This window comes from Aythya fuligula, chromosome 2 (genome assembly GCF_009819795.1).
Source record: "Aythya fuligula isolate bAytFul2 chromosome 2, bAytFul2.pri, whole genome shotgun sequence".
Lineage (NCBI taxonomy): Eukaryota > Metazoa > Chordata > Aves > Anseriformes > Anatidae > Aythya > Aythya fuligula.
Window position 1 is genome coordinate 19510330 of NC_045560.1, and position 25936 is coordinate 19536265.

General features: G+C 42.0%; 1 protein-coding gene across 1 annotated transcript in view; it reads left to right on the plus strand.

The window, feature by feature from the left end:
• Nucleotides 1-10971: 10971 nt before the first annotated feature.
• Nucleotides 10972-25936, plus strand: part of DNAJC1 (DnaJ heat shock protein family (Hsp40) member C1) — a 98782-nt gene continuing 83817 nt past the window's right edge. The window contains exon 1 of the mRNA XM_032181576.1: nucleotides 10972-11124. Within this exon, the coding sequence (XP_032037467.1) occupies nucleotides 10981-11124 (144 nt within the window). The 5' untranslated portion in view covers nucleotides 10972-10980. The remainder of the gene's footprint in view (nucleotides 11125-25936) is intronic.

Consider the following 25936-nt stretch of genomic DNA (forward strand, 5'->3'; position numbering starts at 1 on the left):
GCATGTCCTACTCAATCAGGTGGGTAGCGCTGGCTGAGTGTAACAAGAACTGCTTCAAACTAGAATGCTTAAAGTGCCTTTTACCATGAGTGTTATTCATAGGTGTTATGTACTTAAAACTGTCTCTGAAGTTAAATGAGGAAGGAGCTAAGTGGAATATTTACACACCAAATTTAAAAGAGTGAGGTTAAAAATTGGCTTGTAATGCCTTACAGTTTAGGAGTTCTAATGTTCAGTTGAATTATTCAATGTTGTTTTTATGGAGGTATTCCAGAAAACTGCTTTCAGTTCTGAAATCACCGGTCTCTTTCTAATTGAATGAAACTTGGCAAGCCTCAGACCTACAACAAGCACAGGATACAGGTACAATACTTTAATATAAAAAAGATTTTATTACTGTATTTCTAAAATCAACGTAGCTGAGAAACCACCATTTTGTCTCACTTATTGTTCAGGAAGAAAACAAAATGGAAACAGAAAGCAACAAGATCCAATTTGCTCATTCCTCGACTGCATAAGCTCTTTTTTTTTTCTTTTTTCTTTTTTTCTCCAAAATAAACCTTTACGTTGCTTCTCTGTCCTTCTAACAGATGTTTTGGTAACTTGCTGGTGAAAATGAAGACAGGAAGTAAGACAACAGTTTGTGAAGGGTCTTTTCTCATGGGAAATATTACTTTATAGTAACTGTAGTATAATCTGCAATAACTCCAAATATAACAGAGAAGTACAAACAGAAAGCAACAACAGTAAGTACTTCATGGTAATTATAGCTCTTTGTCTTAGAAAGCTGATAGCTAAAGGCAATTTAGATGTTTAAACTGACCAGTTTGATTTTAGATCCAGATCTCTCTATTAACAGGCATGTAGATTGATGTTGTGTGCTAGGTTTTGCAGAGCGAGGTGCAGTTTCAGGAGACAGCTTTCAAAAAATACTGATAAAAGCGTGACAGAATGATTTGTAAGACAACCTTGTGCGTAAGAAAATGTATATTTAAATGATAGCCAGAAGACTATCATGACCACCATTTGAGTTTACTTTGAGTGCCATTGCTATTTTGTACAGTTCTTAGTATGGACGAGACAGTGTCTCTAGTTTCCCTACATATCCTTTTGCAAAACACTTGCTGAATATTCTTTTCCATGAGGCAAATATATTTTTCATGTAAATTAACAGATGATTATCTTCAGCAGTGAGCCATGGAGTGAAATTACGGTTTTAGAAAGCTGACTGCAGCAGTATTTAAAATTTTCTATAAAGACAAATAGGCATTCCAGCTCAGGAGGGACTCATTCCTGCACCCATGCCTCTTTCCAGATCTTTTTTTTCTTTCTTTTTTTTTTCAGTATTTCTGTACTGTAAAAACACTGCACAGATGATGAGATTTTGGCACAGACTGCAAGCACTGTCATTATGAAAGTGCCATCATTCTGATGAATTTTAGCCCTGGCTGAGGGATGACTGCTAAGTAGGAGCCTTATCCATTTGCCCACCTTCTACGCAGGAGCATGAAGAGCTGGGGAGAAAGAACACGGAGTTTAGACATGGGGATGCAGAGACCCAGAGCAGCTTTCCCCCTCCCTGTTCTCCCAGGACAAAACTCCTGGAGACAGGGGAATGGAGGAAGAGGAAGGGGAGCAGAGGCGGCTGGGTGGAGGTGTGCTGGGATTAAACCTGCCAGCTCTTGGGACTGTCGCGCAGAAGCGACAACCCATCTGGGGATGACAAAGGAGGAGCGGGTGGTGGGGAGGCAAAATTGTTGTGACTGGTGGGAACAGGAGACGTAGTGTGGGGAGTGGGGGTAGGATCTGTTACTGGGCCTGAACATGGGGAGCAGGTGTGTAAGTTAGCTCTCTTTTAATTGCAGAAAGGCCTAGGTTACATTTTTTAATACTGCTGGGAAACCAGGCACCACTAACAGTCACACGTGTGCCCAAGGGATAAGTAAAAATCATTCAAAATCAAAACAGAGACCAAGAAAAAACACAGTTAATCTTTTCAGCAGCAAGCCTCATTATTTTTTACCTCTTGTGTTTGAATGCACTGCATTCTTTAACAGAAAGATTTAGCAAAATGCTAGGAATATTTCTACACTAACTAGGAGCTGCACCATCTAGAGGGCTCGTCCTTCTCTCCGTCAATTCTTCAGGGGCTGGTGGTCACAGGGACATGCTTCATGCTCCTCTGACCTTCTTCTGCTTGGCTGTTATGGCCAGAGTACTTGACCTGTTCCCAGCTGGACCTGGTGACAGAACAGGCCTGTTTTGCCCCAAAGCCCTGTTTTGTGAAAGGAAAAGCTACCCTGTTAAAGGAGAGCTGGGTGGTTGCTTAGGTCTTTTGTGAAAAATTTGTCCGCTATGAGGAGACCTGGAAGGTTACCAGGTGTGTTCCCAAGCCTGGGTCAGCTTTGCCTCTGGATGGAGAATCCTGCTGTGCCAAGAGGGGACAAATACGCCTTGGTCCCAGCTCCTCAGCCACTGCCAGGCTGGGGGAACAGCCAGGGAGCTCAGAGGGGCTGGGGTGGATGGAGCAGAGGGAGAGGAGGCTGCACAAAGTTTGGAAGGGGCAGCGCTGCTGTGGCGCTTGAGCTGCTGGTGGATGGCAGAGGTCCCTTGTGACACAGCGTCCCGTATGGAAGTTGTGCCCCTTTGTGTGGCCATCATGCAGGAAACAAACGTGCCTGTTTTTTGACAGCAGTTAGCTTCAAAACTGCATGGTTGGACATGCTCAGTCTGTCTGCTTCACCTGCCAGGTGCGTGATTTCCTGCACGTGCACAAATCTGCACGCGTGCAGTGCGGCTGCCCAGGACCCTCACGGCTTTCTAGGCACAATCTCTTGCCCTGTCGTCGGTACGCCCGCAGTCACTGATGGCTGGTGGCACATAAATTATCCGTCAGTGACACAGGAGTTGTGGGAGGGCAGCCTTCACCCAGCAGGAGGTACTGCAGAGAGAATTCCTTCTGCCCTTCCCTCTAACACGCCGCAAGAATAAATCACCTACTCAGCTCTAAATGGTGCTTAAGTGATATAATGGAGTCCTTCACTGGCCTGTAGACACAGATAACAGCACTTTGATCTAGTGCTGATTAAAACTGTTGGTCTGATGCTTGTTTACTGTTTCAAAATAAATATGTTGCTACAAAAATAAAGCCAAAAATAGAATTTGACTATGCAATCAAATCTGGGATAAATGGGATAAGGACTATAGGGCTGTTCTTAAGCTTTAATATTTATAGACAAAGGGTCATCAAATTCCTTAATATTTGCAGGCTATGAGTTTTCTGAGCTCGCATTGTGGGCTAAAAAAGAAGAGAATACTTGTGTGGCAACCCAAGTCAAACACATTTGTGGATCTATAATTTAGCTATTGCATCCATTAAAACATCTATTAAAATGTGGTTCCTTTTCCCAGCTTTCACAGTCTTCATTTTGGGAAGATTGCCATGCTATTGATGATCTATTAAATATAGCAATTTTTGTGTTGCAACTTTTGGATACTTTGTGCTCAAAGGATGATTAATTGGTATGATGGACACAAAAGTGGATCCAGGCAATGCCTCTGTGCAAGGTCCTGCTCCATGCCCTCGAAGCTGCCTTCTCAGCACGCCAATGCCTGGGAACACCTAACAGGAGCATCCACAAACTTAAGTGATTTCTTTCTGTACATGCCACATGGAGAAGTCAATATTTATACGTCATACTTGATAGAATTCATTAAATATATTTTGCTAAATAACACCCTATATTACATATTCCTTGTCTAATATTTGCATAAGGAGGAAGTATTTGTTATGTGAATTGAATGCCTGTTAAGAAGGACTAAATGAGTGCACCATATTTAATATTTATTTGGTAACACAACGCAGTAGATATGGGGGAGGTGAGAGAGAATGCAAATACAGGAGGAAGAAAAAAGTGATTAAAGGGCATGGACAGAACACAAAGTATTTCTGTATGACAACAGTGGTTCTGAGAAAAACAAGCAGCACGACAAGCTCAGATATTTTGAATTTAGGTTTTTTAAATTAAATATTTTAAATAACAAACAATACTTGAGAAGGGCCATGAATGACTATTCACAGCAGACATGATTTATCTGAAAATGGTGTTTCAGGGCGTCTCCAGAGGTGACTTACTTCTCTAAGATCTGGACCATTAAGGTTCTTCATGTTTGGGGCACCTTTTATCTTCAGCGGCAGGTTCTTAGTAAGAGAAATCTTTATTTTTACGTTTCTGTTGTTTTTCTGTCATGTAGTTGTAATGAGTGAAATTCATACTCCAGCAAAATCTAATAACAGCAACAACAAAATGTCCACATTGTTGAGAGCTGTTAAAGCTCTCAGGACTACCTACTGGAGAGTATAGATCTGGAGAAATTGTACTGGGCAATAGGTTTTTGTGAGAAATTGTATTGCAGAATTTTGGCAAAGTGCTCTGGATGGCATTTTGTTTTTCTGAAAATAATGGTTTGCAGTTGTAATGAAAGTATTATCTCTCTCTATTTTCTGAAATTGACTCCTTGAGAGCAAATGGAAGCCAAACTGTACAGACAGAGAGGAAGGATTTGGGCTATTTTTGTTACAATTTGAGGAAAAATCAAATATAAACTACCAGCAGCAAGATGCTGTGATATGTTGTTAAAAACAAGCACTGTCCATGATTAACTCCTATATACGTTTGCTGTAACAAGCCCTTCCCTCGTATTTTTGTCAGGTTGTGCTTGCGGCTGGTCAGCCTTTCTGTGCATGGTCACAGTTCTGTGCACTAATATATTTTGTGATGATGTATTTTTATCTTTGGCTTTAATTTACTGTTATTCTCTTCTCCAGCATTTTTTGGTGCTAATATCTTCCCTTCTTGGGAGAGAGATTTTTGCAAATCTCACAAACATAGGTACCTCCATTTTAATAATTGGGAGGTAAGTGTTACATAGTGTCACAAACAGAATTGTATCATCTGGGATTTGGTACCTCTTCATAGCAATAAGCAAATTCTTTGATAATATGCAATGTTAAACTCATCCTTTTTCATTTGCCAAATCAAATTTGTTTTTTTCTTATCCCTAACACCAGGTTTACTGTGGTAAGGCAATGAAGAATACAAGGAGGGACCAGTGCAGGCAATTAAAACCAACTGGAATACAAATGTTAGGACACTGGTTATAGGTATCATTGAGTTATTATAAGGAAGGTATTGTCACCGTCCTTAGCACCTACATGTTTTTTTCTTGTAAACATAGTGTGGGACCTGGCAGAGGAGTGGTAAAACCACTACGTGTACAAAGAGGACCGAAGCTGCTCTCACATAGCAGCCATCTTGTTCCACTTCTTCATGGTCCTTCAGATTGCTTTCCCAGCTTTTGTCTTAAAATCAGAGTAGTCAAGATTGGAAAAAAAAATGGTAAAGATGTCCCTCTGGTGTATTACTAGGTCTGCACACTTTTTTTTTTTTCTTTTTTTTTTTTTTTTTAAATATATATATATATTTATCAAGTCTGTAATTACTGTGAAGTAGAAAAGGACCTTGGAAGGGTCATGCATCCATGAAACTGGTATAAAACGTTCTCTCCAGAGAAATAGTTCTTTGCCCCCTGGTGGTGAATTAATTTTTAAAAATATTACAAAACACTTTTAGGAAAGTTTACTTGAAATTAAAAAGGGATACTAGTTGCTTCAGCGAATACCAGTAAAAGTAAACTGCTAAACAACACTTAATGTGTCAAACATAATTAAGGAAAATCCTGTAATGAACAAGCTTCATCGGTCTTTGATAGCCACTACAGAACAGAACAAAATGAATCAACATCACCATTCAAAAACTCTACGAGAACTTCTGCATTTCTAAGTCATGTTTCTCATTTTGCCTGGTCTCTGGGTTTAACACAAATGTCTTGAGAACATGTTGTAATCTTGAGAATAACTCATTTCCAGTGTTCTTATATTACAGACTGAAGAAATTATATTCATGCACAGTATCTTTAGATAGACCCCACTCTGGAGACTACTAGTATCATCTACACACTCAGAGCTCTCATTCTTGGAGACCAGTACAATATTCCCTGGTACAATATTAAAAGACCTGTACCTATTTCTAAAGGTTGACTTGAGGTTTTCAGCCTGAGTATATGGAGTGAGGAGGTAGGTGGAGTACCAGGATATCGTTCTTGGAATAGCAATAATAAAACTGGCATGGAAGTCATCCACTTTCAGTTTAAACCACAGATCATTTTGAAAGGTGTTAAGAATACATTATTTAAGAAGATGGTATAAGCCTTCAAATCGCTGATTTTGTCTTGTCTTTTAATTCTTGTGCCTCCTGAATTCTGCCTGAATTCTGTGCTTCCCTATGTTGATGTTCTGCTACAGGAAAATACATATTCAAATATAATGACAAACTACTGTCATGTCATGGAGCAAAACATTATGCATTTATGCTGGGAAAAGGCCACTTATGATGATCAAGCCTTTCACTTGTTGGCCTTATACTGTTGGGAAGTGGTTGGCATTCTGAAGATGAAACCTTTTTCTCTGTCCCATGGTGTGTGAGTTATCCTGTATGATGTTAATGTGGCTTCAGGTAGCTTTTCAGTTTGGAAAATAACATCACCAGGTATGGCATACTCAAGGCAGGGCTTGTTTTGGTTTTGGTACTAATGATGTAACATGAGGGGAAAGAAAAAAAAAAATTAACATAGCTAAAAGAGAGGACTGAGCTGCCCAGACCAGGCATGAAATAGCTATTTCCTAAATAATATTCTTTCATGTCTGATGGACTGTAATAGAGTCAGCTTTCTGTTTTTAGCTCTGTTGCTTTTGCTTCTCTTTCCATTCCCACATTTCTTTCTCATTACTTTGACTTATGTCTGGCCTAAGGTAACAGCTGGTCTACACAAATGGCATATTCCTTACAAATCTTTCAGGGGGCAGGGTTGCTATACCTTTCAGGGGGCAGGGATCCTGTTCCCCCTTATTTTTCCACTGCCATGCTGGATGCTACCTTCCCTCCTTCTCTGCTCCATTCTGACTCATCCATCTGTGTGGTTACATCCATCTGTGTGGATCTGGAAAATGATCTGGCTGTAACAAAAAAAACCTTTAAAAAGCCAGATCAGTTGGCTGGCAGGACAGAGCGCTAGGGAACATCTCTGAGCAAGGTGCCTGCCTTCTCACCCTCTGTGGGAAGGCAGCAGAGCCCTCCGAAATTCCCTGCCAGCTGCCAAGGAGAATGCCTCCCTCCACTGCGTTTAGCCTCACTGCCTGGGGAACAGCTTGCTTTGAGCTCTCAGGGTATACTTATACAAAGGTTGTATTTTTATTTTTTTCCGATGGGAAAGCCGGTCTAAGCCAGGCAGTTTCCTGCCTGCTATGCCCTCTTGTTTTGCTCCTTCATCGCAGTTCGCTGTCCCCTTGATTGTGCCGATGCAGCTGTTTCTGGGCCGCGCTGTAAATTGGATCACTGAAATAAATCCGAGTTTTTGTGTGCGTATGTGTATGTATGTGTGTGCGAACAGCTTTTTTTTTTTTCTTTTTTGGAAAAACCTGGATCATTTCAGTCATTTGATTTATAACGTGGCCCACAAAGAGGTGAATTAGCACAGCCGAGGAGGCAGCGAACAGCGGCGCAGAGGTGGGAACAAGCGTCTGGGCTGGGGGAGGGCGCAAGAAACTCTTAAGCCAGCTTTGTTAGCACAGAAAACTACTGTTACTATCCAAACCCATGCAGAAGCACCCAAACTGAGCAGCCAGAAGGGAAAATCAGAATAGACTGCGGAGCAGTCAAACTCGTGAATTGCTAAGAGAGAAGGTTTACCTTTAGGGAGAAAAAAAAAAAAAAAAAAAAAAAAGTGGTCCTTTAATAAGCTCTTTCCACTGGTCTTCTTCTATTTGAGACACCAAAATAGCAGGCTCACTCTTTAGCTATTCAGAATATGATTGTGTGAATCCTACTGGGCTTTAAAGTATGTTGGTCTTTCAGTGGTGTTAAAACAGTAATAATAACCGGTTCATGCCTCGGGCCTCGGGTGCTACTGTCAATTAGCATCAGAACATAGATTTATTTAAACAAGATATATTCCTGCATATGTTTCTTGCCCTTACGGTTTGCAAAGGAGAGCTTAGTGGCTGAGTGTACCTGGTTCGGTGATACCTGCCTGTGTGTGCAGGCAGAGAAACTTCAAGGCAGGGAAAGGAAATGCCATACTTGCCTTTGCAGCTCCCAATGTTCTTAAAATAAAGGTGCTGCCCAGCTGGGGAGGCTGCGTACAGAATATGGTGCTCAATTAAAAACACTCCTCTGATCCTCTAGCCATTCAAATGTCATGTATACGTGTTAGAAACAAATAGTAATACCTCCCAACATGAGTAACTTTAGACCACGATGACAAAGTTGTGTGGAATTTTCTACCTTCTCTGTGTTTGTGTCAGAGTTAGCAATACCAAGACTTAAACTGTCATCACTGCTCATCTCACTCAGCCGTCACTGCCCCTGTCACTGCAGATTTCTCACATATACTCTTTCAGCAAGCATTGCTGAATTGGTTTATGTTTGCTTTGTATTTTAAGTATTTTTCTGAATCCGAGAGAGAGAACTGACTTCTAATTTAGTTGCTCTATTTTGTGCTGTGGAAGTCTAATGTGACTTGAATTAATTGAAGTGTTGGAGAAGGGGGAAGGACTCTAATGACTCACCAAGAAAAAATAACTGCTTATGACTGAAACAGGAAAACAGAAAAATGGAAGAAACTGACATTATTATGGTGGTACTTCAAGTCTTTTAATAGCATTTTTAGCATTTTCTTCCAAAAAATATCAGTATTTATTCTTGGGGTACAGAATGATTTTAATGGAAACTTTTAAACCAATCTCATTGTCTAGCATTAAAAATATATATATAAATAAAAATTTAGAAATGTTACATGCAGTATCAGGCCTTCTCTTCTAATAGTTTACAAAACAGTGTAAAAAAATGGGTATTCAAATTTTCCACATTGTTAAAACTGATTGGAATAATTGAAGTATGCTGACTTAAATGTAAGATATCTCTTAAATATAAGAATCATAATCCTATTATCATCAGTGTTTTTTTTTTTCCTGTTATTCTTTCTAAATTCCCATTCCTCTCGAGTGAAAGGCAGCATAATTTAGCTGAAGAATTCTGAGATGTTTCTTTCAAAGTAACTATCATCTTCTGTTGCTCTATAAAGGATTGAAGCCACAATCTACCTGAAATTGGTGGTCAGCATTAGGACAGTTTTTCCTAGTCTCAACAGAACTGATCAGCTACTTTTATCATTTTTTTCAAGGTTTTAACTTCAGTTTCAGCAAGAGCAACCAGAGACAGATTTTGAAAGCGGTCATCCTCTGTTACAAATTCTGAATGATAAAAAATAAGATCAAAATTAAAAAGGCTTCTTTTCAAAGGATGATCATTGTACTAGATCAGCTTAACTAAAGAGGCTTAGGAGCTAATGAGGCAAAATGAAGTACATATTGAAGATACAAAACAAGGCAGAAAGGAAGGCGAGTTTGGAAAGCATATACTAAGGGGACTGGAGTATTGTTAGTCTGACATTTAAAAAAACTCTTTAAGCTGGTTTAAAAAACATACTGCCTTGTTGAGCTCTTCATTTGCCTGTGGTTTCTGATGGTACTTTGCATCTTTAGACTTTGTACTACAGCCTTGTGGGTTGGTAACTTTTTGAATTGAAAGCTGGTATTTTTGTGCAATAAAGCTTGAGGCTTGAAAGCAAGGAGAATCAGACAGACTAGGCAACAAAGGGAATTTATGCTATGAGTACTGCTCTACAAAAAAGAATAGATGAAGAAAATAATTAAGAGGGAAGAAACCAATTTGTAACAGATTCAGTTACTCCAGCAAAACAAAGCAGCTGATAAAACAGCTAGCCCAAGACTTCCTCATGACTTTGCAATTCTCTAGGAAAGGATTATTTTTATGGCTCTGTGATGAAGTGAAAGAAGCACTTTTTAAGATGATCAGAATTAACAGTTAAGCGCTCCTTTTTGAGAGGTGTGAATTAAAAAAAAAAAAAAAAGTCAACATCAGATGTTGGTTAAATTATCATTTCCTGGCAAATGGGTTTAGGTGTCTTTTCAGGAAACAGAGCCAGAGGCAGAATTGTGGTCCTAACAGCCCAGAGGGCATGCATATGGGATGTGGAAACATAAGTTTAAATGTCAATCTGATTAATATTTAAGTAGTTTACTCAAGGGGGAACAGCTTCAATAGAAGAGAATGCCTGAGACTCCTCCGAGTTGGAAAATTATAGAATCATAGAACATGATAAAGGTGATGATGTGTGTGATAGATGAATTATGTATGTATGATATAACTTCTATGAAATTGTGATACAATATGAACTGATGGGGGTTGTTTCCAGCCCGATCTGAATGCAGCAGGGAGCCACGTCTCACTGCCCCCAGCACGCACCCAAGGCTGGTGTACGCAGTGCCTCACTCCTGCTAGGACGTCAGGTTAGCAGCTGGGATTTTGGTAAGATACTGTCAGGAAAGGATTTTGGTGAAGTGGAAAAAAAAATAAAAATGCTTTCTGAGGTTAGCTTCAGAAAACCACGGGTATTTTGGCGGTGACTGACAACGGCCTTCCTCAGGGCGACAGCTGGGCCTGGAGGGGAAGGGGATACGGCGAGAGGAGGAGGAGGAGGAGGAGGAGGAGGACGAAGAAGGCCGAGGCAGGAAGGGGAGGGGGCAGCACCACCCTTCCCCCCCCCCTCCACCGCCTCCACTGCGCCAGCGCCGCCGGTTGCCGGGGCAGCTGACGTCACGGCGCGCAGCGGCTGCGATTGGCCGCGGGGAAATTCCGCGCTGCCCTCCCTCCCTCCCTCCCCGCCGCCCGCCCCCGCTGGGGCCGGCAGCCGGCGGGGCCGGGCCTGGCGCCTTCCCTCCGCGCCCGGCCGCTGCCGCCGCTGCTGCTGCGCCCGCCCGGCCACGTCCTCGCCCTCGCCATGGGCCGCCGGCCGCTGCTGCTGCTGGCGCTGCTGGCGCTGCTCCTGCCCCGCGGCCGCGCGTGGGACAGCGGCGACCTGGAGCTGTTCGACCTGGTGGAGGAGGTGCCGCGGAACTTCTACGACTTCCTCGGGGTGCAGCAGGTGAGCGGGGGAACCCCACGGACCCCCCCCGGGCACCCGGACCCTGCCCCCTGCAGCTCGCCCCCGGGTTCCTCGTTGCTGGCTTCGCTGCCACTCTGCACCTTCACCTGGGCTGTGCTGGTGCCCACCTGGTGGCCTGCTGCTCTGTGCTCCGTGCACAGCCTGGCTGCACCTCTCGCACACCTCTGCCATCTTCTTGACGCTGTCTCCAGGCAGCGTTCCTCTCCTGACTGTCTAATCCTTTATATCTTTAACGCTGTCCCCAAAAGACCCTTCCTTTTAGGTTTCTCTCCTAGCACCCCTATGTTGTGGTGGGTGACCCTGCTGTTGTAATAACTCCCTTTACTTTAAAGCCTGTCCTGTGTGGTCCTTGTAGTTGTTGGGAATAAGGCTATATTCAGGTGCATCTCGTTAGGGCCTCTGCAAAAAAAAAGGGAGGTGTCTGCACCTGGAAGGGTCCTGGTTTTTGGAAATTACCAGTTGCAAGATGGTAGCTGGGGGATTCCGAGCCTTTCATCTCTTTTTGTTTTACTTCTTAAGCTTCTGGTGTGAAATACTATGGGATGTCATCCTACGTACACCCCAGAAACCTCTGCTGCACAAATCTCATGTTCATGAGCCTAAAGATTGCCTTTTTAATTCCTGAAAGGCAATTTTAGTGTTTAGGTAATTTAGGGATACAATACTTCATGTTTTGATTACTGATGTTCAAATCAGATGCTCATCTTTTTGTTCGTACCCTCCACAGACCTTTTGTTTAGGGCTGAACCTGTACCTTGCACAATCAGACTAACAAAATATAACGTGAACTAACAGAGTACTTCCTTACTGATGTCGTACTTCAACTTGGGCATTACATGACTAGAAGATCACAATGGAGAACTTGAATCTCCTGCAATGTGCAAGCAGAGAAAAAGTTGAAAAAGCTGTACGGGTTCACAGGTTCTTCCACGTGGCGTCTTCTCCTGCTGCTTGCTTCTCCAGCTCTGGCCTGTCCCTGCCTTTCAGACACGGCACTGAAGTAGGGCTCTGACTTGGGCTGACTCGTAAGGTCACAGCTGTGGTTTGGGTTACCGTGGCCAGAAGGTGACTGGTCTTGTAATGGGGTCAAGGAAGCGCACAAATGTCAGGTATTTTGTACTCTGCCTTGGATGCCTTAACACAAAGCTGCCTTTTACCATAATGTCTCTGTGTTCTGTTTGCACATTTCTTCAGGTTTTCTGCTATTTTCTAGAGCTATGACTCAATGGAGATAATTTACTGGTTATTTTGTACGTCACTATTGTTTTAGTTGGCATGCCTTTGACTACAGTGCTGTGATTATCTCGTAGTTCTGGCGCTGGTGGTTGTGTGCCCAGATGCTCAGGTGTTTTTCTTGGGGTTTTCACATAAGAGGGACAGAGACTGTGTGAATATAGCCTTTGTGGCTGTGCCTTTGGACTGTTTCACAATCTCTCATTCATCAAAGCTGGTTGTTTTTTTTTTTTTCCCCTGTCTCCGTATTCCTCTGGTGTTCATTGGTATTCATTGCCTTGTATTGTGTCTTGATAATCCCTTCCCCCATGTATTTATGGGAGAGGGAGATTGGAAGCAGGATGTAAGTTCCATGTCTAAAATGCAGATGCTCAACCACGCTTATGAATGGCAGCATATCAGGCTGCCATATTTCTCCAGACATGTCACCTTGTATTTAAAAAAAATAAAATAAAAAAATACAGGGAATGAGTACAGTACTTTCTAAAGGCATTACAGCATTAGATCTTGGTAGGAGAATTGTGGTACTGGTGTTTTGCTGAACCTCGCATGCACTGTCAGAGGCTGCTATTGCCCTCAAATGGCAAGGTGACTGTGGGAAGTCCTCTAACTCTCTCGCGTGCTTTGATGAAGCCTCTGGCTGCTGGATTTTCCCCTGGAATTGGAAAGAAATTATGACTTTGGTTGCTAGTCCATATTTACTGGACTAAGGGGTTTGTGTTTTGCCTTTTTGGTGACCTTCTGGCATTGCACTCGCAGAGCGTTAGGTTCAAATGCTACAGCTGTTGTGCTTTCTGGCATCAGTGGCAGGGATGTTGGAGGATGTTATAATGAAAACGAGTTTTGTTGTGAAAATGGAACGACAAAGAGTAAGATTGTGACTTAGTTATTCTAATAACTGTGGTTAGCGCTTGAATTCAAGGAAGAGTTGGCTGAGAAATCTACAAGGGTTTGAGGACGGAAGGGGCCTCTGGAGGTCATCTTAGCCAGCATCCAAGTCGAGTACCTAGAGGAAGAAGTATCTGAATGGGATGCAAGGACACAATCTGTTAAGCCATTGGATCCATAATAACATACCATTTATAAAGGAGAATTAAACTTAGATATTTTTTTTCTACTGCCATTTTGAGCAATTCCTAAATTGCTCTACCTTCATATTTCTTTGGTTGTGCTTAAATTGATGATGTGATTAACTCGAATGGCTCACTTAAAATATTACGGTTCTAAAGAAGTTTGACCTAGCAAAATGGAGAGATTAAGATAACCTTTGGCTTGATAAAAGATTACATTTCCATGTCTTCCACTTCTTTACCGAAGTTGTGTCCAAATGAGGCAAATTAGAATCATAAACTCTTGACAGATCAGCTGTAATAATCGCTCCCATAATCACTTCAATATGGAGAGCTTCAGACTGCCAAAGGGATCAGGACCAGATAGCACTCCTCTCAAAACTCAGATGAAGTTGCTGAATTAAACCAGAGACTGTGCAGACCTGGTCATAAAATTACCTTGTTACCTGAGAATGTGAATGTGCAGAAGCGATGTCAACTTCTTGGAAAAAATCCAGGAGGATCTGGGGAACTGTGAGCTTGTAGGGCAACACATGCCCCGGTGGAGTTAACTGTATCTGTTACAGCTTTTACTAGCCAATACCTGCATGAATGTGGCATGCTCTGGATGAATCGAGCTGGCATCAGCTGCACCCGTGCAACTTCTTGCCAAGGTATGCTGTTGATTATAACTGTGTGTATGTGGCTTCAGGGGGACTGCCCGCTGCTTTACTATTTTTGGCTCGCTGGAAGGAAGGCACCGCAGGCCTCTGATGTCTTGTGAAGCTTTAGGATTTGCTATAGAATACGAGAGGTTTGATGGAGAGGTTTTTAGGAAATGTTGCATGTTTGTTGGTGTTACCAACACTCGGCAGCATGCCGGTCACATGAAGAAGTGCTCAAGTGCACGAGCTGTACTGTGAGAATCAACCAGGGCAGGGCAGCGTGCCTCGAATCAGTGGGGACCAAGGAATTTCTGAATGAACCTTTGGTTTCTGCTGGCCGTCAGATAAGGGAACAGGTTTGTATTGTAAGTTCTGCTGGGCCCGGGCTGTGTATGAAAGCAAACACAAAGTTTCTCCAAGCATCCTTTGACGCGGTAGAAGAGGCCCTGGGACCTTGTATTCCCGAGGAAAACTTAATGTGGGGGTGCGACTTGCTGGCCGACACTGTGGGTGAATATATAGCCTCCAAAAATATTGAGTGCCTTCTTTAGTAGCGGTTTGTACCTTCCTTGTGGCACATGAGTTTTATTTTGGAAAAGCTGAATGCTGCATTGGTGTCACTACTAGGCAGCAGATTTGCTCGGTGACGGTGCAGTGCCAGGTCAGAGCTGCAGCCTGCAGCTCCTGGTGTGTTAGCAGTTCCCAGAAACTGCAAGACGTGAAAACCCAGGCATCGGGTTTCCTTGGCTGCGAGAAGCCACGGCCAGCTGGAGGTGTTGGGCCAACGGGCCCCTTCAAAGGCCGCAGGAACAGAGAGGCTGTGTGTGCCCTCGCAAGCGGCGCAGCCTGGCAGGGCCCTGTCTGCAGAGTGCAGCGCTTGGTGCCGAGGAGCTGATGCCCACACTGTTTGCCTTTCAGGGGATTTTGTTGCTGAACTCATTCCAGGCTGGCCACGTGGGCTCGGTGCCCGCTTGTGTTGAAGCTCCTGGTGTGTGTATTACAGCTCGGTCCTGCCTGAAAGGAGCCCAGTTCGGCCCCTGCAGGGCTGCTTCATGGCACGCTGTCAGTGGGAAAAGTAAGGAAGCTTGCTTGGTATGTCCTTGGTATGCTCCTTAGCACATCTGTGCTGAGAAACTGAGGTAGATGTGCTTTATGGGAAATGGCTTATGCTGGATTTTACCTCTTGGCGTTGCCTAGTAAGGCAGAACCTTGCCAGAAATGAGCCCCGTGACAAATTACCTGGCTCTTACGATATTCCCAGGCATGATGTCAGTCGAAGAAAACTTTCTCTAATAAGTTCTTGCATGCTGCAAGTGTGTTGGCTGCTGATACTCATCACCGCAGTTCTAAAGCTGCAGATTCACGTGTGTAAGAAAAGTTCCTGGGCACAGAGCTGGTCATTTCTTAGCCATTCATTCTGGACACCTCTGAACCTGTCAGTGTTACATCGTCTGGTGCTGCCTCGGTTCTTGCTTTGAGTGGTCACTGTCCAAAAAAAAAAAGCATCAACCAAAACAAAACCCAACCAACTAGACAAAAAGATTTTTGCTGTAGAGCTTTTGGGGAACTTGAGTACACAGAGTGGTCCCCTCAAGTGGGAGGAGGTGTGTAAGGGAGAGCCGTATCTATTCAAGGAATGCTCTCGAGTCCTCAGCAAAAACAGCCTACCTGTGGAGGTTTTCACTCTCCTGGGGCTGGCGAAGTGTGTGTAAGCAGGATGAGGTAGGAGAAATAGGAGAGATGCCCAGAAATTGAGCAGTCTGTTTCATCTTCCTAGTGACAAATTGTATCGTGCTCTAAAGGCTTATTTTGGTTGCTCCTTCTAACACTCAAGGCTGTTCTCTTCCCTGATGCTTTCGAAGGGTAACGTATGTGGGCGCAGTGTTACTAAAGTCATCTGCAAATGTTTTAGGGAGAAAAAAACCCTCGGTTGGTAACACTGGTTTAGTCTCCCAAGCTTTGTAAGTATTTGATTCAGTGAGATAGAGCTTCACACTCGCGCAATTACGACGACTTGCTGAGATGATTGTGACAAAGCTGTGAGCTTTAGGCTTTTCTTACTTTGTTTTGTAAGATTACTTTGTCTTTGCATGACAATTCGGATATTCACTCCGACTTTTGAAAGCCTTGTGCCACGAAGCACCACGTAGCAGTTTGATGGCTCACTACTCGCATGGGAGGAATCAAAGTTGCTGGGATGGGGATGAAGCGTCGCGTCTAATGATTCAGATTCTAGATTCAGAAACCTGTTTCAGATTTTCTGCTTCATGTTCAAAATACATATTAAGGGGGTCTAGTAGTTTTGGAAGGGTTAGACTTTAATGCACAGTTGGCCACAGAATCTGAATTCCATGGCCAGAAAATGAAATGTTGCATCAACTTCAATGCTCCAGTCTGTCAAAAATAATTAACTTCTGTAACATCCAACTGTGCATAGTAGTAGCAGACTTTTCTTTGGATGGTGAGAGATCACAGTTATTTCTCGAATCTGCATGTTTCTTTTGGGTGGTGGATGAAAGGAAGGGTTCTTCAGAATCTTTTTTTTGACTTTGGTTCCTGTTACGGCAATTACAGCTGATGCCAGTTACAGCCAGGAAGACCACCAAACCCACTCATCGACACTGAAGCTGTAGTAGACTTCATTGCAGTACTCCAAACAAAAATAGCAATAAAAAAATCCCAACAGATTTCTTGCTAGTGGCTTTTGCTGTAATTTTGGTTTATTCCACAAAAGTAATTGTGTGTTTTTTCTCAGTATGTTATTTAGACATAACTCTGCATCCCTTCATGCTTTTTAGCTTTCTATTTAAATCTGCCATGTTGAAGTTATACATGGAAGTGAGATTTCCAGCAGCTCTGGAAACTGTTTTTCATCAGAAATGTAAATCAATGCAAGTTGTGCAAAGTCGTTGTTGAGATTATTCACTTGGATCATATCGAGCCAACTTGTTTTGACCTACGGGATGGTTTGCTTGGAAGAAACGCCATAGAGAACCACTTGTGATACCTGTGCTCAGATTTGTAACTGAGAATGGAGCAGGCTGCTGGATTTTGTATTTATTGTTTTTAACAGTGCTGATCTCTCAGGTAAGCTGCTGCTACTTTATGTAATGTGTTGTGTAGGTGCACCGACAGGTATCGTGTGTGAATAACAGTCCCTGATGCTTTTGTTCATGGTTGCATTATTTTAAAATGATTGAGAAGTCTAGGCTTGAAAAACTTACATTTTCCAGTAAAATGTGTTTTCTGTATTGTCTTCTACTGACTTTTTGCTTGGACATTGTCCAAGGAAATCTATTTTTGTTTCTTATGTTGTTTTTATTACTTTGTTTTTTTGCTTTGATTGTTGTTGGCTCCTGTTTTAAAGACATGAAAGCGTTGTGGAATTTGCCATTAGAGGTAGTTTCAGACACTTACTGATAGCTTTCCTTGACAACTCAGTCATGTCATACTTTTCTGCTTTATTTCAGATTATTTTTCTTTTTTTCTTGCTGTGCAGAGGGATGTGCAGCAGGGAACCCAAGGGAGCTAACAGCATGCAAAGGGCTGTGGAAGGGATAAAATAAGGAGTGATGATTTATTTGTTTTGTCTGCAGCAACAATAATGTTTTAGCTGTTCTTCTCTTGCTCTCTGTGCTTTCCACTTTGCTAATCCGTTAAGGATGTGCCCATAATAGCTTGGTCTTCAAATCACAGAAATAAACAACGTGCTATTTTAGCTCCTAGAAGTTCTGCATTTGATTTGCAATTGGTTGAGTGACCAGTTTGTTGGGGGGGGGGGGGGGGGGGGGGGGGGAGAATGGTAGGTGACCTGTACCGGTGGCCTCTGCTGCTTGAACATGGGTGTGTTTTTATGCTTGTCTTGAATTCATGTCCTTTGCTGCAGTTCTGTATGGGATGATGTTGACCACCACATCAGGACTCGTGCCATCTCCCCCTTATGTGGCATACATGGGAGGGGAGGCAGCTGTGTTCCAGTGGAATATCCAAAAAGCGTGGCTGTTTGAGCAAGCTACCCCGTCAAAAATAATTATCTTCCTAAAATGTCCCATGAATGTGATACTGGGGTGAAGACTGGAAATGAGTGCAATATCTTCACTGCTTCACGGCTTGCAGCCAAACCACCTGGGACTCTACAAGCGACCCTTGTGCGAGCCGTGGGTGGGTTGGTTGCTAATAGCAAGTTCTGCTCGTGCAGCTGGAATGGGAAACACTGCATATTTGTCCTATCTGGACTGCAAAATATCGAATACCTGCTCAAGATACAGTTCTATCTTGACTGAGAAATCAATTTCAGAGACCAACCCAGTCCAGTATTGTCTTTTCTGGCCACGGTATTAATTTAATTAGGTTTAGCCAACTGTCATCAAAGGCCCTCATACTTCCTGATAGCAGGCAGGATAACTAGTTCCCTGATGATGATGGAATCCTGTTAATTAAGACACTGCCATTGAATTTGTTAGAAAAAAATATGGAAGCCATGGGAATGCATCTTACATATTCCAGAAGTGAAGAAGCTCAAATTTTACAGTTTTCTGCTTGCTTTAGGACAGAAATTTTAGAAGATACCATGCCCCTGCTGATAGTTCTCTAAATATCACACAGGTTTTCTTTAAAAGTTCTTCTTTGTTAAAGTCCTGAACTCTGAGGGAAGCAAACACAAAGACAACAAACGAAATTATATCTTAGGAAGAAAAGACATCTGTAGTCAGTGTTAAGTGCTGTTTATATTCTCAGATGTATTTGCATGAGAAGTTGGTGTGTTGCAGGGTAAAACAGCAACCTGTGCAAGGGCACTTAAATAAGTGTCCCATTTTTTTCTAGACTTCAAATACAAATTCAAATGAATACAAAGAACTATTTTGTACTGAAATCTTTAAAACATCTCAGTTTAAAATATGACACACAACATCAGGATTAAAGTTCTCTATTATTAAGGTAGAATTTGTACTTCAAGTGTATTTCTCTCTAACTCTATCCCTTTTACAGGGAGAATGAGTAGCGTGTATTTGAATACAAAATGTTCAGGTAATATGACAAACTTACAACTTCAAAGGCTTAAAAAAAGGCTCAAAATTAAACATTGTGGTTTTACCACAAAGCTGAGATAAAGCTTAGGCATGTGTGATAAAGATCAGCTACGCTACTAAATAATTGCACTAATGTATCTCAGTTTGCTGTCACGCTATGACAAATTGCAGCCTACTCAGGACACTCTTAGGTCCAACTGTTAAGGTAGCTCAAACTAGAAATCATTCACCAACACCTCTCCTATGAAACTGTCTGATCTTAAGACCATCCAAATGCTGCACCAAATACCTTGTACCTACAAAGCTAGACTTCCTGGAAGGTGCAGATCAATTTAGTCTTTCATTGCCTCATGCTAATTATTGTTCTTTTGGCTTCTCAAACAATCTCTCACTCTTCAGCAGTGCAGATGACAGCAAAGAGCCAAGTCTACCCCAAATTCACATACCTTGGCATTAGTCAAGGTGCATGCACAGCATGGAAGCAGAGGGTAGGATTGGATCCAGGGTTTAATTACTTTAGGTAATACCTAGAAGTATGAGTATCTCAAGAAACTCTGTTTAGCAGAAAAAGAAAATCGATTGTACACTAAAGAACTATGCTAAACCCTTGAAATACTTGATTCAATACAACTTTTAACTTTCATATGCCAACTTACAGTTCCCACATTTCAACCAGGTTCCCTGGTGTGAGATTTATTTTAGTAAGTTTTAGAAACTTGGAGAAGTGATGGTGTATCATAAAACCACTTCATGTCTTTTTCCTCAATGATTCAAGGCTAGCATTTGATAGAAAATGAAAATTGAAGTTTTCATGGTGTATAACCAAAAAAAAAAAAACAAACAACAAAATCTTACTTAGCCAACAGGAATGATCAGTGACCTTACTAATAAGTGGCAGCATCAGAATTAGGAGATCTTGAGTAAAATAAGTAATCTCATTGCTTCCAAGATGATGAACTTCAGAACATCACAATAAGAAGCTTGCTTAGGAGTTGATAAATCCACAGAATTAGTAGGGTATGAAGGTACCATTAGTCAAAAGGGGGTGGGGAACAACTCTGCATTAACCTTACCTCAAGCAACAATACAAACCCAAAGCCTCCCCAGGACCTTCTGAAAAGACAACTCCTGTCCAAGTCTGAGATGGTACACAGTTACTGCTAGGTGCAAAGTTAACAGAAGCAGGTGATACAGTCTCAAAATCCTTCAGAATATCTCAGAGGCCCGGGCTCCCAAGAAAATGTGTGTAATCATACATGGATAACAGTAGAACAACAAAGCTGCATTAATAGCAGCTATTCTTTTAAGTAATTGATGAATAAAATGGCAATTTGGTCGTTTCTGGGCCAGTTTCCATAGAATTGTTTAAATATGCAGCTAAAAAATGTGTGGACTACTTCTAATTTGTTATTATAGACTTCTTATTTAGTTTGCCAGAGCAAACTAAAATATCAAACTGCTTGTCTTTTCAAAACCTCTGTATTTCTTTAAATGTAATCAAAAGCAGGGTGCTGGCTATGGAGTGCTTGATGACAAAAATATAAAAAGTTTCATTTGGGAATAAAGCTACAGCCCTGCAATTGGTTAACTCATTTCGTGAGTCTTTCCTGTTGGAGGTGTTCAGGAGATTCCAACACCAATGCATTCTTTGCAGTAAACAGATCAAGAGAAGCTAATTAGCTAATTCAATTTGAAGTAAATATACAGGCACGTTTATGTATATATATATGCATACAGGAAAATCAAATGTGAAGATATTGCCAGGATGATGGCTTCCACTTGAGATCATTGTTGAAGGAAATTTCTGTACAAAGCTGCAGACCTGCAGGTGAAGGAGGACCTCAGTACTGGGGTGAGGACACCACAAACTGTGCTGCCAGGGAGCTGGTTCCCATCCGTACCAGTAAATAAATGAGAAGAGATCCCGAGAGATACAGCCCAGGAAGTCTGACATCCATCCTTGCTGAAGGCAGTAGGGTCTATAAAAGTGAAGTCCCTGGAGCCAGGATGTGCTTGGTCTGTTGGAAAGACACAGCATGGCTTCTGCAAGGAGAAACCCTGCCTCACTGACCCACCAGAGTCCTGGTGTGCTCTAGTGAGGGCATGGAGAGAGGATCCAGCAGGCACGGGGCTGTCTGGTTTGGCAAAAGGTTTTGACAGGGTTCCACACCAGGGGTTATCCAGGAAACTAACTTGCCACAGGATGGGACGAGGGAGTCTTAAAAGCACAAGATTGATGGTCAGGACACAAAAAGCAAGATTTAATGGCCAGTTTTCAGGGCTGAGACTAGGAAGCTGAGAAGTGTCCTGCTGGGGGATTGGTGTGGGGACTGGCTGGATGCAACACTTCCAGTGACAAGCTGAAGAACAAAACACCTGGTGACATCTCGTGGTACTGTGAGATTAACTTCACTGTAGGTAAGGTGACAGGCAAAAATATATAAAGCCATAGTTACAGAGCAGAACTTGAAGCTGGCAATTACAAACCATGAAGCGACCTTAGATGCTGCTGACAGCTCTCCAAACCCAGTGCAGCAGCAGCTGGTTGAATGGTGCCGTCCGGAATGCACCCCCTAACATTGCTGATCAAAAACCGGGGAATCTGAGAGGTGCAGGGAAAAACTGGGTTGCAAAACATGACTAGGTTCACATGTTCTCCTCAGGTAACACCATCCATTGCTCTTGGCTGTATTATTTTTGCTTAAGAAGTAAATTTAAGGGTCACCTGGTCAGGAGCGTATACATAGGAAACCAGGCAGTGCACACAGCATCCAGCCTTCCTGGAAGGCATCCAAAACAAGGTAAAGCTATTCAGCTTTCTCAGTTGCTAATAACACGAAAAAATCCATGATTTCTAAACTGGTACATATTTATCCAACTATAAATCCTCTTTGGAAGCCATGCCTGAATGGCACCACTGAGGAAAAGATGCGTATTTCCTTTTTAAATTGATATCTTCAGTGATCAGAGGAACGTGTAAGTGCATGGAGGTTGTGATCTTCAACCACTCAGTCACAGGGCCCTGGTAGTCTGTCAGCTACCTGCTCTATCCCTTGTGCTTAAATTTAAGTTTACTAACCAATGGTCAGCACTTCTGCCAGAAAATTAAGGTGTCTACACATTGTAGTCATTTATTAGTAAGAAAGTTAAGTGTAAAGGTATAAAAGGCAAAAATCCCCATGATCCAGATAATTAGCAAATCAGTAACTCATGGACAGGCTAGGCTCTACCTGACCAGTAGAGAAGCAGCTTTTCTTTGCAAAATTAACAGAGCTTTCTGGTTAAATTCCTCATATTAACCAGAAAACACAAAGACCAAGAAGATTTACTGAATGGATTACTGGTGTGCACCAGCTTGGGAACTCTCACTACAGAACTGAACATGAAAGTACATCAGTTATATTTCATCTTTAAGTACAGCACGTAACTTAGGTACAGGAGAGGTTTGTTCTTTCACCGTTGTAAACTGCAAAATGCAACTGACTGCCTGACACCTTCCATCTGTATTTCGGTAGATAGAGTCCAACATTTGAATCCACAGTTTTGTTTTGATCATTGCTGGGTTAAGCTTGTAGTGTTGAAAAAGTATTGGAGCAGGAAAAAAAAAAATCGGTGGAAGTGAAACTACAAACTACATGTTACAAACTCACAGCAGTATTTCGTACTTGTTAGCTGGGAAACTTGTGTTGGAAAACAAGTCTATTCAGAATTTTTGATCAATTGAAAGAAGTACTTGAGATTTTTATCTTTCCATTGAGTAAGCTTTTAAATAATTCCTAATAGGAAATGAGAAGAGGCTTCCATTTCAGATATTTTAAAAAATATAATACCTACTGTTTTATTGTAGCAGCCATGGTTAGACACAAGATCCAGTAAAAGCAATGACTAATATAGTTATAAACTGTCATAAAACTCTACGTGGCATTCAGCTTTTCTACCTTACCATCACAGCATTTATATTCCATAAGATAACGCCGGGTGAATTAATCAGTGACTATGCAATGGTGATTATTAACTACATTAACTGTAAAAACCAATCTAAATCAGTTTGAAATTTAATCAGAATCATTGCAGAATCGATCACAAAATATGTTGGGTGAGACAGATGTGTGGATGGGGTATTTAGGGACATGGTTTAGGGGTGGACTTGGTCCTGTTACGTGATGGTTGGACTTGATGATCTTACGGGTCTTCCAACCACAGTGATTCTCTGGTAATGATAATTACTGCCCCTTAAGGAAGAAGCTACTTATCTGTATCAGTGCAGTGAGGCTCCTTCAACAAGCAGACACGCTTTGTGTTGAGACAGCAACATTTCAGAGCTATAGCCATGTACAAAGCACAACTACACTAGTTCTGCCTTTCCTCTGTAGTCAGGGAATGACTGGAGTGACATTATTTCAAAATTTCCAGTGCATCTTCAGATTTTCTCCAAAAGTTTTCCAGATCAGCACTGAGAAGAATTTCAGATGTAGCAAAGATGAGGGACTGCATATTAACTGTCTCGTGGTCTGATTCCACTGCTTGTTTGCTTGACACCAAGAAGAACACTTGGAAGGCCCAGGAGCCAGGTCGTTTAAGAAATTTGCACCTAAGCCATCCATCAGATGGGAGCCCAGTAATACCCAGCATCTTGGCACAAACTCTGCCAGGGGTTTCAACCCGGTTTTCAAGGGTTACATTCAAACTGTGTTCTTGTTTATAGAACAGTAACGCACACCACATGTACAACATAGGCTGCCGCGTGCATTCGAATTGTTTACAAATAACCACTTTTATACAAAACTATAATACCCAAACAAGGTTGACAGTCTCACAAGCTGCTAAAAAGCCCAACAATCTCTTCGTATTTTATGAAAAAAAGCTTCAGAAAAAAAATATGTACACACACTACTGTTTCATAACCCAAAATTGAGCAAAACAAACTTTTACCAGACACAACATACTAAGCAAAAGCAAGAACACCAAGAAGCAAGCCAAAAACAAAACTGCAGGCTTTCAAATGCTGCGTTAACTTCTTAGTCCGCTAAGATATTGTGGAAAACTGAAACAACATTCCAGGTATACATTAATTTTCTCCTTTTATTCTTTTTAATATCAGAGCTATTCTTACAGATGAAAACCCCTTTGTTATTGCTTATGCTCTCATTCCTTCTGGCTCAGCTGTTCAGCAGCACCACATGCTCTTTGTTGCTGGCTCTGCTGAGAGCATAAGGATCATCAACCAAAAAACATTTTTAAAAACAGATTTATTTTTTTTCAGTATTGCCAAGTATTGCATCCTAAAATTAAAATAGCATCAGATGTGCCTCCAAATCTCCCTTAAAGCTGAACTTTATCTAGATCTGATTAGAAAACCGTGTTAACCTTCATTGTAAAATGGCTCTGTTTTATACACCAACGTAGGAGGAGGAAAGGCTCCTTGAAGGACATTGATCACTCAGATAGCCCTAAGAATGAAAAACGAAAGAAAACTGGTGGGCTGCAAAATGGGAATTAACTGAACTTTTCCCCCCAGTATTTAATGGTGTCTTTGAGTAACTACATTAATACTAAATGAATGTTAATTTGCATGCAGAAAAATGCTGTTTTATGGTAGGAGTACTTGAGATAATCGTACAGGCTTTAGAAAATGCAGTTCTGACCCTGTCACGTGCCCGTGCTTTGGCATCCCTGGAACGTCAGGAATAACAGATCCGCGTACTGGCAGCAGGCACCTTGAGAACAGGACTCATTCTCACGAAGATCTGTCTTGTAACGACTTGATTAGTGAAAAGTATCATTACAAGAGGTGAAGAAAAAAAACCTCGAGGTGAGTTATACTAGTGTAAAATCTATCACCTAGCCAAGTGTGATACAGTGTGGGATAGCACTTTGCTGGGTCTTAACACGCTGGTGAGAGGAAGGGAAGCCGGAGAATTCCAGCGGGTACTTGGAGCAGCCGCTGCCGGGATGTTTCTTACCACTGCTTTGCAGATTACTTCACAGCCTCGAGCTCTTCTGCATTAAATTTTTAAGGTACATGTTGAATTGGTGATCTTAGCAAGAATGATTGCATATGCTCCGGTACAAATGCTTTAAAACTGTTTGATTTTAAGCATCAGTAATCTGGAGGAAGTCTTGTAGTTGCTAATGCAAACCAAGGAAAGAAGCCAGTCTTCAAATGAAACGCTGATCTTTTGGTGTCATGTAGAGTTACATCTTGCTTATCAGGACGCTCTTTGATTTCTGGTTAAGTTGAACCTTGGTAGTTTTACTTAGATGAAGTGTGGAAGCTTGTTTTCTGCCAAAGCAGTGTCCGGACAATGTTTTGGATGAGTTGATCTTAAATTTCTAGGCCATAGCGTTCCTTCTAGGAGTGAGACACCCTTCGCCCAGAAAAGATCCAAACAAATCCCTGAAATGAGTGAATTTCTCTCTGTTCCTCTCTAGACTTCATGGCAGATCTGCTTAGACCTGCCCACTAGGGTTGTGTTTCCTAGGTTAATCTAATATTTGGGAAAAGGTCTGCAGTTTTCACTGGGCATCACAGAATTTTTATTTTCATTTTGCCGTTTCCATTCTCTTCAAATTATCAATCCCAGAATAATGATAGGGAACAAGATAGTTACCTAAATATAATGCTTGTTTTTCTTTGCCGTGCCACGGGCTTTATTTTCCACCAAGACAGCATTGTTTCTGGGGCTGCACTGAGGGTTTTTCTTTATCGAGGGCGGTATATGGGGTCCCTGGTGGCCGCAGCTGAGAATCGCTGAGCTGACACCGATGCTCGAGTGCAAAGGCTGTGTAAATACCTCTTAGGAACCCTCTGTGT